Below are 14084 nucleotides of genomic sequence, written 5' to 3'. Positions count from 1 at the left end.
AAGCTTTCTGGTCTCTAAGGGAACATTACGTAGTCAAAGCGGTGGATTACACTGCGCACGCGTAGGGGCACGCGCCACAGGAAGTCGTGATGACCCTACCACAGCGCGTGATTTAGAACGCGTGCGCAGTAGGCTCAGCTGGCGGCTGTGTTGTGAAAATGGTGGAGAAGAAAACTTCGGGTATGTGAGCCCCTGGCTGTTGGCCCCCTATCCTCCTCTAAAATCGAACCTGGCCTAGGATTCCCTCAACCAGTTATTAGTCTTAAATCCCTACCCAGGACCTCGGGTCCTGACGTCGGGACAGACCCCCAAACCATCCGTTCACGTTTTATTCATGCCTGCTGCAAGCCGGGCCCTGGGGATGGAGAAAGAGAAAAAGATCCTTAGCATCCAAGAACTGGCTTTCCGGGAGCTGGGCAGATGCGCAGACTTACCACTGCATTTCAGAGTGATACGTGCTATGGCAGAGGGATGCAGAGTGCCTGGGCTCGGGGAGGAGTGGCATCCAACCCAGCTTCTGGGAAGGAGGGGACTGGAGGGAAGGAAAACGCTTGGATTGAGTCCTGAAAGTCACAGTTTCGCTCAGTGCAGGTGCGTGGGGACTCCTTCCCTGCAGCGGGAACCGCACCTGCCAAGGTAGGAGAGCAAGAAAAAGCAAATCGCTTAGGAAGCCAAGTTCACAGTTCTGGGGCTTGCAGAGGAGAGAGGCTGGAAGGCTAGGAAAAGGTACCCTTGAAAGGCATTGGATACACTGCCGAAGAGTTTGAACTCTCTGGAGAGGGCGGTGGAGAGCCATCAAGGTCTTTTAAGGCAGGGGAGTGACCCAGACAAATTTATCTCTTAGAAAGGGAGTTTAGCTTCAATGCGGAGGGTGGATTGGAGCGACTAGAGCTGCGCCGTCCAGTAGAAATTTCTGGGATGATGGGAGTGTTTTTAATCAGCACTATTCAGTATGGCAGCCAGTAGCCACGTGTGGCTATTGGGCGCTTGAAATGTGGCAAGACTGAGAAACTGAATTTAAAATTTTATGTATCTTAATTAATTACATCTTTTTTTTTTTTTTTTTTTTGTGGTACGCGGGCCTCTCCCATTGCGGAGCACAGGCTCCGGACGCGCAGGCCCAGCGACCATGGCTCACGGGTCCGGGCACGAACCCGTATCCCCTGCATTGGCAGGCGGACTCTCAACCACTGCGCCACCAGGGAAGCCCAATTAATTACATCTTAATTAATCTACATCTAAATTTCAGTAGCCTCATGTGACTAGTGGCTGCTCTATTGTGTAGTGCAGGTTCAGAGACTGGAAGGCCAGTTAGGAAGCTGTTGAGGAATCCAGATAAAAAGAGATGAGGGTCAGAACACTGCCAGATTGACTTGTAATAAATGCAGTCATGTCATCTTTAAACCCCTCACTGGATCTCCATCACCCTCACCATAAAATCCCCAAATCCAAATTCCTTTATTATTTTTTTAAATGTTTTAATTTATTTGGTTGCGCTGGGTCTTAGTTGCAGCAGGCGGGGCCCGTTAGTTGTGGCATGTGAACTCTTAGTTGCAGCATGCATGTGGGATCTAGTTCCCTGACCAGGGATCGAACCCGGGCTCCCTGCATTGGGAGCTCGGAGTCTTAACCAGTGGACCACCAGGGAAGTCCCAAAGCCAAATTCCTTTAGATACTTAAAGGTAAGATTCTTAATGGTCTGCCTAACTTCATATCCCCATCCCCCCCCACACACACATACTTTATATACCAGCCATACAGAACTTTAAAAAATTTATTGAAGGCACTGCAGTCTTTCATCCAGGCCTTCCCTCATGCTGGTACCAAGGCCTAAGACACCCCACCCCCATCCCAGTCAGGCTAACTTCCATTCATCAGTCAGGCCTCAACCTAGACTTACCTTCCTCTGGAAAATCTTCCTGACTGACTACCCCAAGCCCCAGTTATGTGGTCCTGTCATGTGCTTTGTAGTACTTTGTACTTCCCTGTCCTAGCATGTACTATCCTGTACTGTGCTTGTTTATTTGATCATTTATATTCCCCACCTGACTGTAAGCTCTGGCTGTATTCCCAGAACCGCCTGGTACTTGGAAGGGAGGCAGTATAGTACAGCGCTCAAGAGGATCTTTTTGGATGCTGGGCAGTTCTGGGTTTGAATTCTGACCCAGGTGCTTATTAATAGCTGTGTAAACTTTGGACAGGTTTCTTAACCTCTGAACTCCAGTAAACTGGGGATGATAATGATACCTATTTCATAAGGTTGACGTAAAGATTAAAGGATTCCATTTATGCAAAGAGCTTAGTACAGGCAGATCTCAGAGATATGCAGGTTTGGTTCTAAACCACTGCAATAAAGCAAATATCGCAATAAAGTGAGTCACAAAATTTTTTTTATTTCCCAGTGCATATAAAAATTATGTTTAGGGACTTCCCTGGCTATCCGGCGGTTAAGACTCCACGCTTCCACTGCAGGGGGCACGGGTTCAATCCCTGGTCGGGGAACTAAGATTCCACATGCTGCTCGGCGCGGCCAAAAGAAATCTTTTTTATTTTTACGTTATAGTCAGTTAAGTGTGCAATAGCATTATGTCTTTTAAAAATGTACATGCCTTAATTTAAAAGTACTTTATTGCTAAGAAATGCTAGCCATCGTGTGAGACTTCAGCGCATTGTAATTTTTTTGCTGATGGAGGGTCTTGCCTTGATGTGGATGGCTGCTGACTGATCAGGGTGATGGTTACTGAAGGCTGGGGTGGCCGTGGCAGTTGCTTAAAGTAAGACAGCAGTGACGTTTGCCACATTGATTGACTCTTCCTTTCGTGAAGGTTTTCTCTGTAGCCTGCAATGCTGTTTGATAGCGTTTTACCCAGAGTAGAACTTCTTTCAAAATTGGAATCAATCCTCTCAAGCCTGTCACTGCTTTATCAACTAAGTTATATAATATTCTATTTTTTTAAAGTCTTTGTTTTTTCCTTTCCTTTCCTTTCCCTTTCTTTCTCCTCCCTCCCTCCCTCCCTTCCTTCCTTCTGTCCCCACACAGCTTGCAGAATCTTAGTTCCTCAACTAGGGATTGAACCCTGGCCCACTGCAATGGGAGCTCATAGTCCTAACCACTGGACTGCCAGGGAGTTCCCTGTTATGTGGTACTGTGAATCATTTGTTGTTGTTTCAACAATCTTCACACATCTTCACCACGAGTAGATTTTATCTCAAGATAAAATCTAATCTTATCTTTCTTGGGCTTCCCTGGTGGTACAGTGGTTGAGAGTCCGCCTGCCGATGCAGGGGACATGGGTTCGTGCCCCTAGTCCGCGGAGCGGCTGGGCCCGTGAGCCATGGCCGCTGAGCCTGCGCGTCCGGAGCCTGTGCTCTGCAGCGGGAGAGGCCGCAGCGGTGAGAGGCCCGCGTACCGCGAAAAAAAAAAAGAAACCACTTTCTTGGCTCATCCAGAAGAAGCAACTCCTCATCCATGAGTTTTATCGTGAGATTTCAGCAATTCAGTCCCATCTTCAGGCTCCCCTTCTAATTCTAGTTCTCTCGCTGTTTCCACCACATCTGCAGTTACTTCCACTGAAGTCTTGAATCCCTCAAAGTCATCCATGAGGGTCGGAATCAACTTCTTCCAAACTCCTGTTAATGTTGACATTTTGACCTCTTCCCATGAATCACAAATGTTCCTCATGTCGTCTGGAATGGTGAATCCTTTCCAGAAGGTTTTCAATTGACTCTGCCCAGCTCCATCAGAGGAATCATTACCTGTGGCAGCTATAGCCTTATGAAATATATTTCTTAGATAACAAGACTTGAAAGTCAAAATTACTCCTTAATCCGTGGGCTGCAGAATGGATATTGTGTTAGCTGGCGTGAAAACAACATTGATTTTGTTGTACATCTCCATTAGAGCTCTTGGGTGAGCAGGTGCATTGTCAATGAGCAGTAATATTTTGAAAAGTATCTTTTTTTTCTGAGAAGTAGGTATCAACAATGGACTTCAGATATTCGGTAAACTATGTTGTAAACAAATGTGCTGCCATCCAGGCTTTGTTTTTCCACTTATAGAGCACAGGCAGAATAGATCTAGCCTAATTCTTAAGGGCCCTAGGATGTTCAGAAGGGTAAGTGAGCATTGGCTTCAACTTAAAGTTACCAGCTAGCTGCTTTAGCCCCTAACAAGAGAGTCATCCTATCCTTTGAAGCTTTGAAGCCAGGCATTGACTTCTCCTCTCTAGCTAGGAAAGTCCTGGATGGCTTCTTCTAATAGAAGGCAGTTTTGTCTACATTGGAAGTCTGTTGTTTAGTGTTGCCACCTTCATTAATTATCTTAGGTAGATCTTCTGATTTTTTTCTTTTTTGGCCGTGCTGCGCAGCTTGCGGGATCTTAGTTCCTCAGTCAGGGATCGAACCTGGGCCCACAGCAGTGAAAGCGCACAGTCCTAACCACTGGACCACCAGGGAATTCCCTTAGTTAGAGCTTCTGAATAACTTACTGTAGCTTCTACAACAGCACTTTAAAAAATATATGTATTTATTTATTTGGCTGTGCCGGGTCTTTAATTGCGGCATGCGAACTCTTAGTTGCAGCATGTGGGATCTAGTTCCCTGACCAGGGATCGAACCCAGGCTCCCTGCATTGGGAGTGTGGAGTCTTAGCCACAGGACGCCAGGGAAGTCCCTCTACCTCAGCACTTGCTGCTTCAACTTGCACTTTTATATTATGGAGACGGCTTCTTTCCTATTTTAAAAAAAACTTTTTTTTTAAATAAATTTACTTATTTATTTATTTATTTATGGCTGCGTTGGGTCTTTGTTGCTGCGCACGGGCTTTCTCTGGTTACAGCAAGTGGGGGCTACTCTTCATCGCGGTGCGTGGGCTTCTCATTGCGGTGGCTTCTCTTGTTGCGGAGCACGGGCTCTAGGCACACGGGCTTCAGTAGTTGTAGCGCGCAGGCTCAGTAGTTGTGGCTTGCGGGCTCTAGAGTGCAAGCTCAGTAGTTGCGGCGCACGAGCTTAGTTGCTCCGCGGCATGTGGGATCTTCCCGGACCAGGGATCGAACCCATGTCCCCTGCATTGGCAGGTGGATTCTTAACCACTGCGCCACCCGGGAATTCCCCGGCTTCTTTCCTCAAACCTCATGAACCAACCTCTGCTCGCTTCACACTTTGTTTCTGCTGCTTCCTCACCTCTCTCAGCCCTTGTAGAATTGAAGAGAGTTAGGGCCTTGCTCTTTATTAGGCTTTGGATTAAGGGAATGTTGTGGCTGGTTTGATCTTCTATCCAGACCACTAAATCTTTCTCCATATGAGCAGTAAGGCTGTTTTGCTTCCTTGTCATTCAGGTGTTGACTGAACTAGCACTTTTAATTTTCTTCAAGAACTTTTCCTTTGCATTCACAACTTAGCTGTTTGGTGCAAGAGGCCTAGCTTTTGGCCTGTCTCAGCTTCTGACATGCCTTCCTCACTAAGCATAATCATTTCTAGCTTTTGATTTAAAGTGAGAGACATGTAGCTCTTCCTTTCACTTGAACACTTAGAGGCCACTGTAAGGTTATTAATTGGCCTAATTTCAATATTGTTGGGTCTCAGGGAATCGGGAAGCCCGAGGACAGGGAGAGAGACTTGGGACAGCCGACTGCTAGAGCAGTCAGAACACACACACATTTATCAATCAAGTTTGCCGTCTTGTATGGGCGCAATTGGTGATGCCCGAAAACAATTACAATAGTAACATCAAAGATCACTGGTCACAGATCACCATAACAAAGATAATAATAATGAAAACGTGTGAAATATTGCAAGAATTACTAAAATGTGACATATAGACACAGTCTCAGGCTATGGAGAGCTCAAGCAAACACACTGGATTTGGCCCTAGATGGTCACCGGTGTCCTGAGTGTGAGTGGTTCCCATTGAATGGAAGTTGGTTTGCCAGGGGTTGGTTAGGAGTGGATGGGAGGTAAGGAAATAAAACTTACCATGGACTGTGCTCTCAAAGCAGAGTAGGTATGAAGTCGGATAGACACGTGAGAGTTTATCAGGTTTTTCTGTGGAGGGGAAAGTACCAGTTGAGTGGGAGGGGTTGAAGATGCAAGAGTCGGGGAGGACTCGAGCTGGAGGTAAAGGGTTTGGGTTTAGCAGTGGGACTTGGGGGTGCATCCATTTGGAATGGAGGGACGGGGGGTACCCATGCAGTTATGATTGAGGGTAGACCGATGGATGAGCATCTCTCCATGGTGGCTCATTTCCTTTTAGGTGGGAAATGAGATTGCTGAGTGTAAAGTCTGAGCGCATCAAGGTCCCAGTGGAGCCTGGAAGCCCCGAGTGTACTGTGGTCTCCGTCAGCATGGTTGTGTGATTTCGGCCAGCAGTGAGAGGTCTCCAGGAGGCATTTCATTGGCTGGGTCTGGGATTGGGAGGAAAGGCTGGGGCCAAAAGGATAGAAAACAGGCATGAATGGGGACTTACCTGGTGGTCCAGTGGCTAAGAGTCCATGCTCCCAGTTCAGGGCGCCCAGGTTCGTTCCCTGGTCAGGGAACTGGATCCTGCGTGCCTTAACTAAGAGTTCACATGCCGCAACTAAGAATCCCGCATGCCACAACTAAAGGTCCCACACGCAACAGTGAAGATCCTGCGTGCCGCAACTAAGACCCAGCGCAGGCGAATAAGTAAATAAATAAATATTTTTTAAAAAAGAAAGAAAAGAAAACAGGCGTGAGTGACTGAAACGGCAGCCTTAGGCAGCTGGGAAGGAAGCAGCCAGAGCGGGTGATATACTGGGAGAAGATACAGGGGCCGAGGGCTGGGGGACTAGGGTGAGATCAGAGAGCTGTGCCTCCCCAACCCCTGGACGTCTTCCACACACGGCCCAGAGCCAAGGCCGCCCCAGCTTCTCTCTTCTCCGACCCCATAACTCTTCTGGCCCCACCCCGTCTAGTTCGCTCCCAGGACCCTGGACAGCGGCGGGTGCTGGACCGGGCGGCCCGGCAGCGCCGCATCAACAGGCAGCTCGAGGCCTTGGAGAATGACAACTTCCAGGACGACCCCCACGCGGGGCTCCCCCAGCTCGGCAAGCGGCTGCCTCAGTTCGACGATGATGCAGATACTGGTGAGCCGGGCCAGGTGCCAGGAGACAAGGCTGCAGGAGGAGGGAAGAGCCTGCCCCGGCCGGGGTTCGTAAGGACGCCAGGCTGGGGGATGGGTGATCCAGGAGCTCCGCTGGCTCCTTTGAGCCAGCTGCTCTCCCTTTCTGTGCTTCAGTTTCCTTTCCTGTGTGTATCAATAGAATGAAGAAGCTGGAGCCGATGAGCCCTGAGATCCCTTGAGCTCGGACACAAAGCCCTAGATATAGGGAGGGTGGAGATGGAGGAAGGCTTGGCTTGGAGAAGTGGGGGGTAGGGAGGGGTGGTAGAGAGAGGCCGGCTTAGAACCCAGGTGGGCACCTGGGCGATGAATGGACACGGGGGATCGGAACGGTGAAGCAAAGAACCAGTGTCTTCCTTGGCGTGTGCCAAGTAGCTCATTGCTCTTGACCTCTAGGAAAGAAAAAGAAGAAAACTCGAGGTGATCATTTTAAACTTCGCTTCCGAAAAAACTTTCAGGCCTTGCTGGAGGAGCAGGTGAGAGGAGCTGGCCGGGGAGGACCCCACAGGGCAGGGATGCACCTGCAGACATCCTTGGCCCCGGCAGGTGTTCCTGGAAGGGGGCAGAGGGGTCACAGGGCCGGCCCCCTTGTCTCTGCAGAACCTGAGTGTGGCTGAGGGCCCCAACTACCTGACGGCCTGTGCAGGACCCCCGTCCCGGCCCCAGCGCCCCTTCTGTGCTGTCTGCGGCTTCCCCTCCCCCTACACCTGTGTCAGCTGCGGCGCCCGGTACTGTACTGTGCGTTGCCTGGGCACCCACCAGGAGACCAGGTGAGGGGCCCCCGGGTCCACAACCCCCTCCCCCACAGCCTCCTGGACCCTCTGCTCACCCTGGGCTTGCTCTGCCTTGCAGGTGCCTGAAGTGGACTGTATGACCCTAGGCGTCCGCAGAGAGGAAGGCCTTCCGTGCATCACCTGGCCTCGGAGAGGGCGTCACCGAAAGGAAAGGCGCTCCCCCTGGACCAAGAGAGGAGCCCAACAAAGCTCGTGTCCTGTCCTCCAGGGAAGACCAGTCTTGCTCCCAGGGACTGTGGCAGGGCAGTGGGCTGAGCCCTCAGAGCGCTGTTGTAATAAAAGGTCTCGTGCGAGGAGGAGGCTGCCTGTGTGGTCCTGTGGGGTTTTGGGGGTGAGGCTGATGGGGCTCCTGTCTCTCGAACTCTGTGTCTTTTCCTACTCCCGCTGTCTGCCCCTCATGGTCCCTGACCGTGAAAGATTTTGTCCCATTCTCCTGCCACCCCCAGGTCTTTGCATTTCTTGGCTGCTGCTTTCTTTTTTTATATATATAAATTTATTTATTTATTTATTTATGGCCGCGTTGGGTCTTCATTGCTGTGCACAGGCTTTCTCTAGTTGCAGTGAGCAGGGGCTATTCTTCGTTGCGGTGGCTTCTCTTATTGCAGAGCATGGGCTCTAGAGCGCAGGCTCAGTAGTTGTGGCGCACGGGCTTAGTTGCTCTGCAGCATGTGGGACCTTCCTGGACCAGGGATTGAACCTGTGTCCCCTGCATTGGCAGGCAGACCCTCAACCACTGCGCCACCAGGGAAGCCCCTTGGCTGCTTTGTGTCACTATTTGGGTTATTGATTTAGTTGTTTTTTTTTTTTTTTTTTTAATTCTGTTTCTATAGTTCCTCCGGGTATCTTTTGAGTACCGCTGGCTCCCAGGACTGGTTATGGGGAAGTGGAGTGAGGGGAGGGGTGGGGATGGGGGTATAGAAGGCGCCACAGAAGGCACCAGCGCTGTCTTTGTCCTCTGGTTCTTAACCAGATGGGAGAGACTGGGACCTCATTCTTGGTGCTGCCTGTCTGAGGCAGCACTTGTCCTTAGGAAGCCCCTCTTACCAGGGGCTGTGGTGTGTGAAATTATTAGCAGCAGAGAGACCCCAGAAATTTCTGGGAAGCGTCAGGAAGTTCACGGTGTAGAGGCCCCTGTTCTTGGTGGCCCTGGATGCTGTAACTTCTGTGCTACTAGAGCTTCTTACACCCACACCTTCTCTAAGTGGATTGCAAGCTGTGAGCTCTTAAGTGCCTTGGAGTTGCTGTCTTAAGGCCCCGTACCCTGTTGCAACATAGCAAACCAGGTGCTTAGGAAATATGTGTTGCACAAATTACTTCAGTAAGATATTAATGAGATCCAGCCAAGTTGGTGTTAAGGAATTTCTTAGGCTCTTCTCCCCACTACTGGGGACTTTCTTGGGGTTGGCCCAAATATTCCCAGTGTCTTCCTGAGGAGCTTCCTGCCCTTTCTCTGGAGACTTGGTTGGGCAAGTGGTGTTGGTGACATCTTCGTGTTCAGTGGTGGTGAGGACAGGGTTTAGAGAAAGTCCTCAGTGTGGTGGTTTTGAAAAATGGCTGTAAAATTTTTTACTATCCTTTCATCAAAAGGTGGTGCTTGGTCCCCTTCCCCTGGGATCTGGGCAGGCTTATGAGTGCTTGGACCAGTAGAAAATGGTAGAAGAGCGATCACATGACACTCAAGGCGAGGTGGTAGAAGGCAGTGCAGCTTCTGCCTTGTCCCTAGGACACTTGCTTCTGGAGCCTTCAGCTACCATGTAAGAAATACAACCATCCTGAAGCTGCCATGCTGTGAGGAAGCCCAGGCTACACCCAGAGGCCACGTGCAGGTCCTCCCATTGACGGGTCCGGCTGAGCCAAGCCTTCAAGCCATCCCAGCCCAGGCTTCCATCATAGGAGCGAAGATGCTTCCTGATGATTCCAACCCCCAGACATCAAGTTACCCTCAACCATTTGAGTCTTCCTAGCCGTGTCCTCAACATCGTGGAGCAGACACTGGCTGTCTCTGCTGTGTCCTGTCTAAATTCCTGACTTGCAGAATCTCTGTGTATAATAAAATGGTTTATGCCTTTGAGCCTTGGGATGGTTGGTTATACAGCAATAGTAACTGGGACATCAGGAATTCAGTCTGCTGGCTGCGAACTCTTGGCCTAGATTAATTATCTTGCTCTCAGGAAGGGAAACTTTCCTAGATCCTAACCTTTCTATTTTGCTCTCCACCAAGAAGTATCCTCAAGAAAGTAAATAGAATTCCCTGGTGGTGCCAGGTTAGGACTCGGTGCTTTTACTGCCGGGGCCCTGGGTTCGATCCCTGGTTGGGGAACTAAGATCCCACAAGCCACAGGCATGGCCAAAAAAAAGACCATATCTGGGCTGAGAAACACCTTCTGTGCTTCACTGTGATCACCTGCGTCGGAATTCCTGTCAGATTTCCACTGAGTCAGCACAATCTCTTTGGTTTATTTCCTAAATTTACTGACTTTGTTTCCTATTTTGTTGCTATAAAAAGAATCACAGAGGTTCTGCTTGCTGTAAGATTTGTCTACTCAGTGACACACTCAGTCTTCCCCAACTGACCTTGATAGGACAGAGCCAGACCCCAGGGGCTCCTGACGCTCTGATGCTGATTGGGTCCCCAAGTCATTCATTGAACTTCTCTAGGAACGATCTCCAGAACCCCATTTGAAACCTTAACTCCTCAAGGAAAACCTTGAGCAATTTTTGCCAGCTCCCGTGTACTAGTGGAGACTTGGTCCCCACCTTGGGAAACACCTTGGTCTTTGGGGAATCTACACTATGCCAAAGCTTCTAGAGGCTAGAAGCTTCTAGATCCAGTGTCATGTGGTAGGGCAGCACAGACCCTTCCTGGGCCCGCAGGGGCAGAAGAGGTTAATGCTAGGATCTGGAAGGCTGAAGACTGGGGCGCTCCCACCTAAAGACCTCAATGAGCTTTAAATTTAATTGACATGGATTAGGGACTTCCCTGGTGGTGCAGTGGTTAAGACTCTGCACTCCCAACGCAGGGGGCCTGGGTTCAGTCCCTGGTTAGGGAACTAGATCCCACATGCATGCCACAACTAGGAGTTTGCATGCCACAACTAAGGAGCCCATGTGCCGCAACTAAGGAGCCCATGTGCTGCAACTAAGGAGCCCACTTGCCGCAACTAAGACCTGGCACAACTAACTAACTAACTAACTAAATAAAATATTAATAATAATAATGATTGACATGGATTAGTTTGGAGAGCCAGGGATTCTGGGAAACAGGCCATTTGGGTCTTCAGTCTCAGACCTTGGGCCCACTACTTACTAATTACTGTACTACCAATTATTACTAGCTTGGACAGGTCACTTTGCCTCTTTGACTCTGTTACAGCCACCTCCCAGAAATTGTGAGGATTAAATGAGACGGTACCAAGCCCAGTGCCTGGCGTCTGGTAAGTACTCAGCTGTTGACATCATTGCCCAAGACCTAAAGCAGTTTGTTGCTGAGTTTCTCATAGCTAGTTCCTCAAAAACTGGAAGATTCCTGGAGTAGCCTTAGCACCTTGCCTATTACATGGTAACTAGCTGTCTGCATTTCTGTTTGCTCCCAGCCTGTGAGTTCTCTGAGGGCAGGGCCCCGGTCTTGCTGCTGTAGCTTCTAGCAAAGAAGAAAATAGTGTTGAAAACGGTACATGTGTCTATGAGTCTGTTTCTGTTTTGTAGATAGTTCATTTGTGCCTTATTTTATCGTGTTTTTTTGTTTGTTTTTTGTGTTTTTTTTTCGGTACGCGGGCCTCTCACTGTTGTGGCCTCTCCCGCTGCGGAGCACAGGCTCCGGATGCGCAGGCTCAGTGGCCATGGCTCACGGGCCCAGCCGCTCCGCGGCATGTGGGATCTTCCCGGACCGGGGCACGAACCCGTGTCCCCTGCATCGGCAGGCGGACTCTCAACCACTGCGCCACCAGGGAAGCCCTGGAAGTTATTATTTTTTTAAATAAATTTATTTATTTTTGGCTGAGTTGGGTCTTTGTTACTGGGCACGGGCTTTCTCTAGTTGCGGCGAGTGGGGGCTACTCTTCATTGTGGTGCGCGGGCTTCTCATTGCGGTGGCTTCTCTTGTTGTGGAGCACGGGCTCTAGGCACGCGGGCTTCAGTAGTTGTGGCTCGTGGGCTGTAGAGCGCAGGCTTAGTAGTTGTGGCGCACAGGCTTAGCTGCTCCGCGGCATGTGGGATCTTCCCGGACCGTGGCTTGAACCCGTGTTCCCTGCATTAGCAGGCAGATTCTTAACTGCGCCACCAGGGAAGTCCCTCTGGAAGTTATTGAACCGTCCCCAGAAAACTGTACTTGCACCAGGCCTCATTGATTTGACACAGTTTCAAAGGGCTTGTCAGTTTCTGATATCCACTCTCAGGCCCAGGTAAAGAAACTCTGCTCTAGACCAACTGTCTCCTTGTACAGCTGTGAGAAAGGTCCAGAGTAAAAGGATTGATCTGTTATCAGTCTGGCCAGAGGGTATCTCTGCTATTCCGGTTCCTAGAGCTGGATATTCCTTATCTGCTCCTTGATGGCCCTTATCGGTAGTTGTAACAGTGCCACAGTCTAGAAATCACCTGCCACTCCTCTCCTCTTCTGCTGGATGGGACAGTCCAAAGGCGATGGAGAGGAGAACAGGTGACAGCCTGGGGTCCAGGAAATGAGGCGGCACCCAGGGTCCCTTGCTGGGCCAGCTGCCTCATGACACCTTCAACCCCCGAACAGTTCGCAGTACAAATTTATTTACGCAAGTATTTATACAGACCACAAACACTCGGGGACGCCTCCGCCCCCTTAACGGCCCAGAACCCAGACTCAGAAGGTTAAGAGGGGTCCAGCCTCAGGGGCCAGAGGTGAGTTCTCAGGAAGCTTGTTCTTGGCCTGAGAGAATCCAGGGGGCCAGACGAAAGAGGCGTGACCAGGGCGGAGCTCCGACAGGGAAGGCGGGGCCTGAGGTCAGAGCTGGGCGCGGCTTCCGGGCACGGGGCGGAGCCTGAAGCGTGGCTTGGCCCTGAGCTTGTTACCGCGAGCAGGGGCCTGCGCCTGCAGCCCCGGGTTTACGGGGACCCCTCTCCACTGGGGGCAGTGGGAAGGGAATGGGGTCCACAGGCCAGGCCACCTAAACGTAAGCGTTTTTCCCGTACTTGCCAAAGCTGCTGTCGCCTTCTTCATCCGAGGCCGAGGTGGGCAGGCGGGCAGCGAGGCTTTTGGCGGGCGTTGCCGGGGCCTTGTACGGAAGCCGGATGCTGGCAGGGGAGAGAACCCGGGTCAGAGGGAGATGCAGCCCTCGCCCCGCGACCCGCCCCTCGCGGCACGCCCTCCCTTACCTGGCGCCGTGGTCCTGGTTCCGAGAGCGGCAGCAGTTGGAGAAGAGGCAGATGCCACCCAGGATGGCGAGCAGGGAGGCGCTCCAGCCCAGGTAGAGGGCGGGGCCCAGCTCGTACCTGGGGACAAGGACGATGAGAAGGTGGTGCTAGCTCAGGGTGGGGCAGAGGCCCACCCACTACCCCCGTGAGTGGGGCTCCCACACTCACTTGGTTCCGGGGTACAAGGGGTCGAAGAAGTCCCGGGTGATGTTGAAGGCGTACCAGGAGATGGTCACAATCCCACAGACACCTGGAGGAGGGAGAGGAGAACCGCACTAGGCCCTGCGGAGGAAGGGCGGCCCGGAGAGCAGGACGTGGGCCTCAAGTCCAAGAGCAAGTTTCACTGGATCCCTTTCGTTTCCCCTCTCCAGCTCATGACTCTTCTGTTTCCTATGTTTCCTACGTCAACTGCAGGCTGCTCGATCCAGCCCCCAGGACCCTACCGCAGCCCGCCTCTCCTGTGGTCTCCACTCTGCTTCTCAGCCCCTCTTCCCCCTGTTTATCCCCGACCTGCCCTGGCATTCCTACCTCTAGCGCCTGGACCACAGTTTCCTCGCTGGGAATCTGCTCATCCAAGTCCTCCCCATCCTCAAAAGCCCAAGCAGTCTTCCCCATCAGCCCTGCCTGCCCTGACCCCCCTTTCCTTGGCCTCCTAGAGCCCTCAGCGCTGTGCCAGGTCTTCACCGCTCGGTGCATGAAGGCCTGAAGCCAGCCAGGCCCCCGGACTACAGGTCCAGCCTGGACGCCCCCTGGGGCTTGTCTTCCAGCAA

At 51.2% G+C, this 14084-nt stretch overlaps 2 protein-coding genes and 1 long non-coding RNA gene across 5 annotated transcripts in view; 2 read left to right on the top strand and 1 right to left on the bottom strand.

The window, feature by feature from the left end:
- Nucleotides 1-127: 127 nt before the first annotated feature.
- On the top strand, nucleotides 128-8396 carry ZNHIT1 (zinc finger HIT-type containing 1). 3 transcript variants are annotated; one of them, XM_029221036.1, is made up of 5 exons: nucleotides 128-180; nucleotides 6933-7103; nucleotides 7535-7614; nucleotides 7739-7908; nucleotides 7991-8228. In XM_029221036.1, the coding sequence occupies exons 1-5, from the start codon at nucleotides 159-161 to the stop codon at nucleotides 8010-8012; spliced, it is 465 nt and encodes a 154-aa protein (XP_029076869.1). In that variant the 5' UTR covers nucleotides 128-158; the 3' UTR covers nucleotides 8013-8228. The 3 variants fall into 3 exon arrangements, with proteins under 3 accessions (XP_029076869.1, XP_029076871.1, XP_029076870.1); XM_029221038.1 differs by lacking the exon at nucleotides 128-180 and adding an exon at nucleotides 5020-6372 and having other exon boundaries at nucleotides 6933-7167; nucleotides 7991-8396; XM_029221037.1 differs by lacking the exon at nucleotides 128-180 and having other exon boundaries at nucleotides 5020-7167; nucleotides 7991-8396.
- A 4272-nt stretch (nucleotides 8397-12668) lies between these two features.
- The window catches only part of CLDN15 (claudin 15), a 6337-nt gene continuing 4921 nt past the window's right edge, over nucleotides 12669-14084 (bottom strand). The window contains exons 3-5 of the mRNA XM_029222153.1: nucleotides 13483-13564; nucleotides 13276-13392; nucleotides 12669-13194 (exon numbers count right to left, since the gene is read on the bottom strand). Coding sequence (XP_029077986.1) covers nucleotides 13068-13194; nucleotides 13276-13392; nucleotides 13483-13564 — 326 coding nt within the window. The 3' untranslated portion in view covers nucleotides 12669-13067. The remainder of the gene's footprint in view (nucleotides 13195-13275; nucleotides 13393-13482; nucleotides 13565-14084) is intronic.
- The window catches only part of LOC114894949, a 4286-nt gene continuing 3429 nt past the window's right edge, over nucleotides 13228-14084 (top strand). Inside the window, exon 1 of the long non-coding RNA XR_003793360.1 lies at nucleotides 13228-13367. This is a non-coding gene — a long non-coding RNA (uncharacterized LOC114894949). The remainder of the gene's footprint in view (nucleotides 13368-14084) is intronic.

This window comes from Monodon monoceros, unplaced genomic scaffold (assembly GCF_005190385.1).
Source record: "Monodon monoceros isolate NGI ecotype Baffin Bay Population unplaced genomic scaffold, NGI_Narwhal_1 Super_Scaffold_13, whole genome shotgun sequence".
In the NCBI taxonomy this organism is placed as follows: Eukaryota; Metazoa; Chordata; class Mammalia; order Artiodactyla; family Monodontidae; genus Monodon; species Monodon monoceros.
This window is presented reverse-complemented; position numbering and strand designations above follow the sequence as displayed.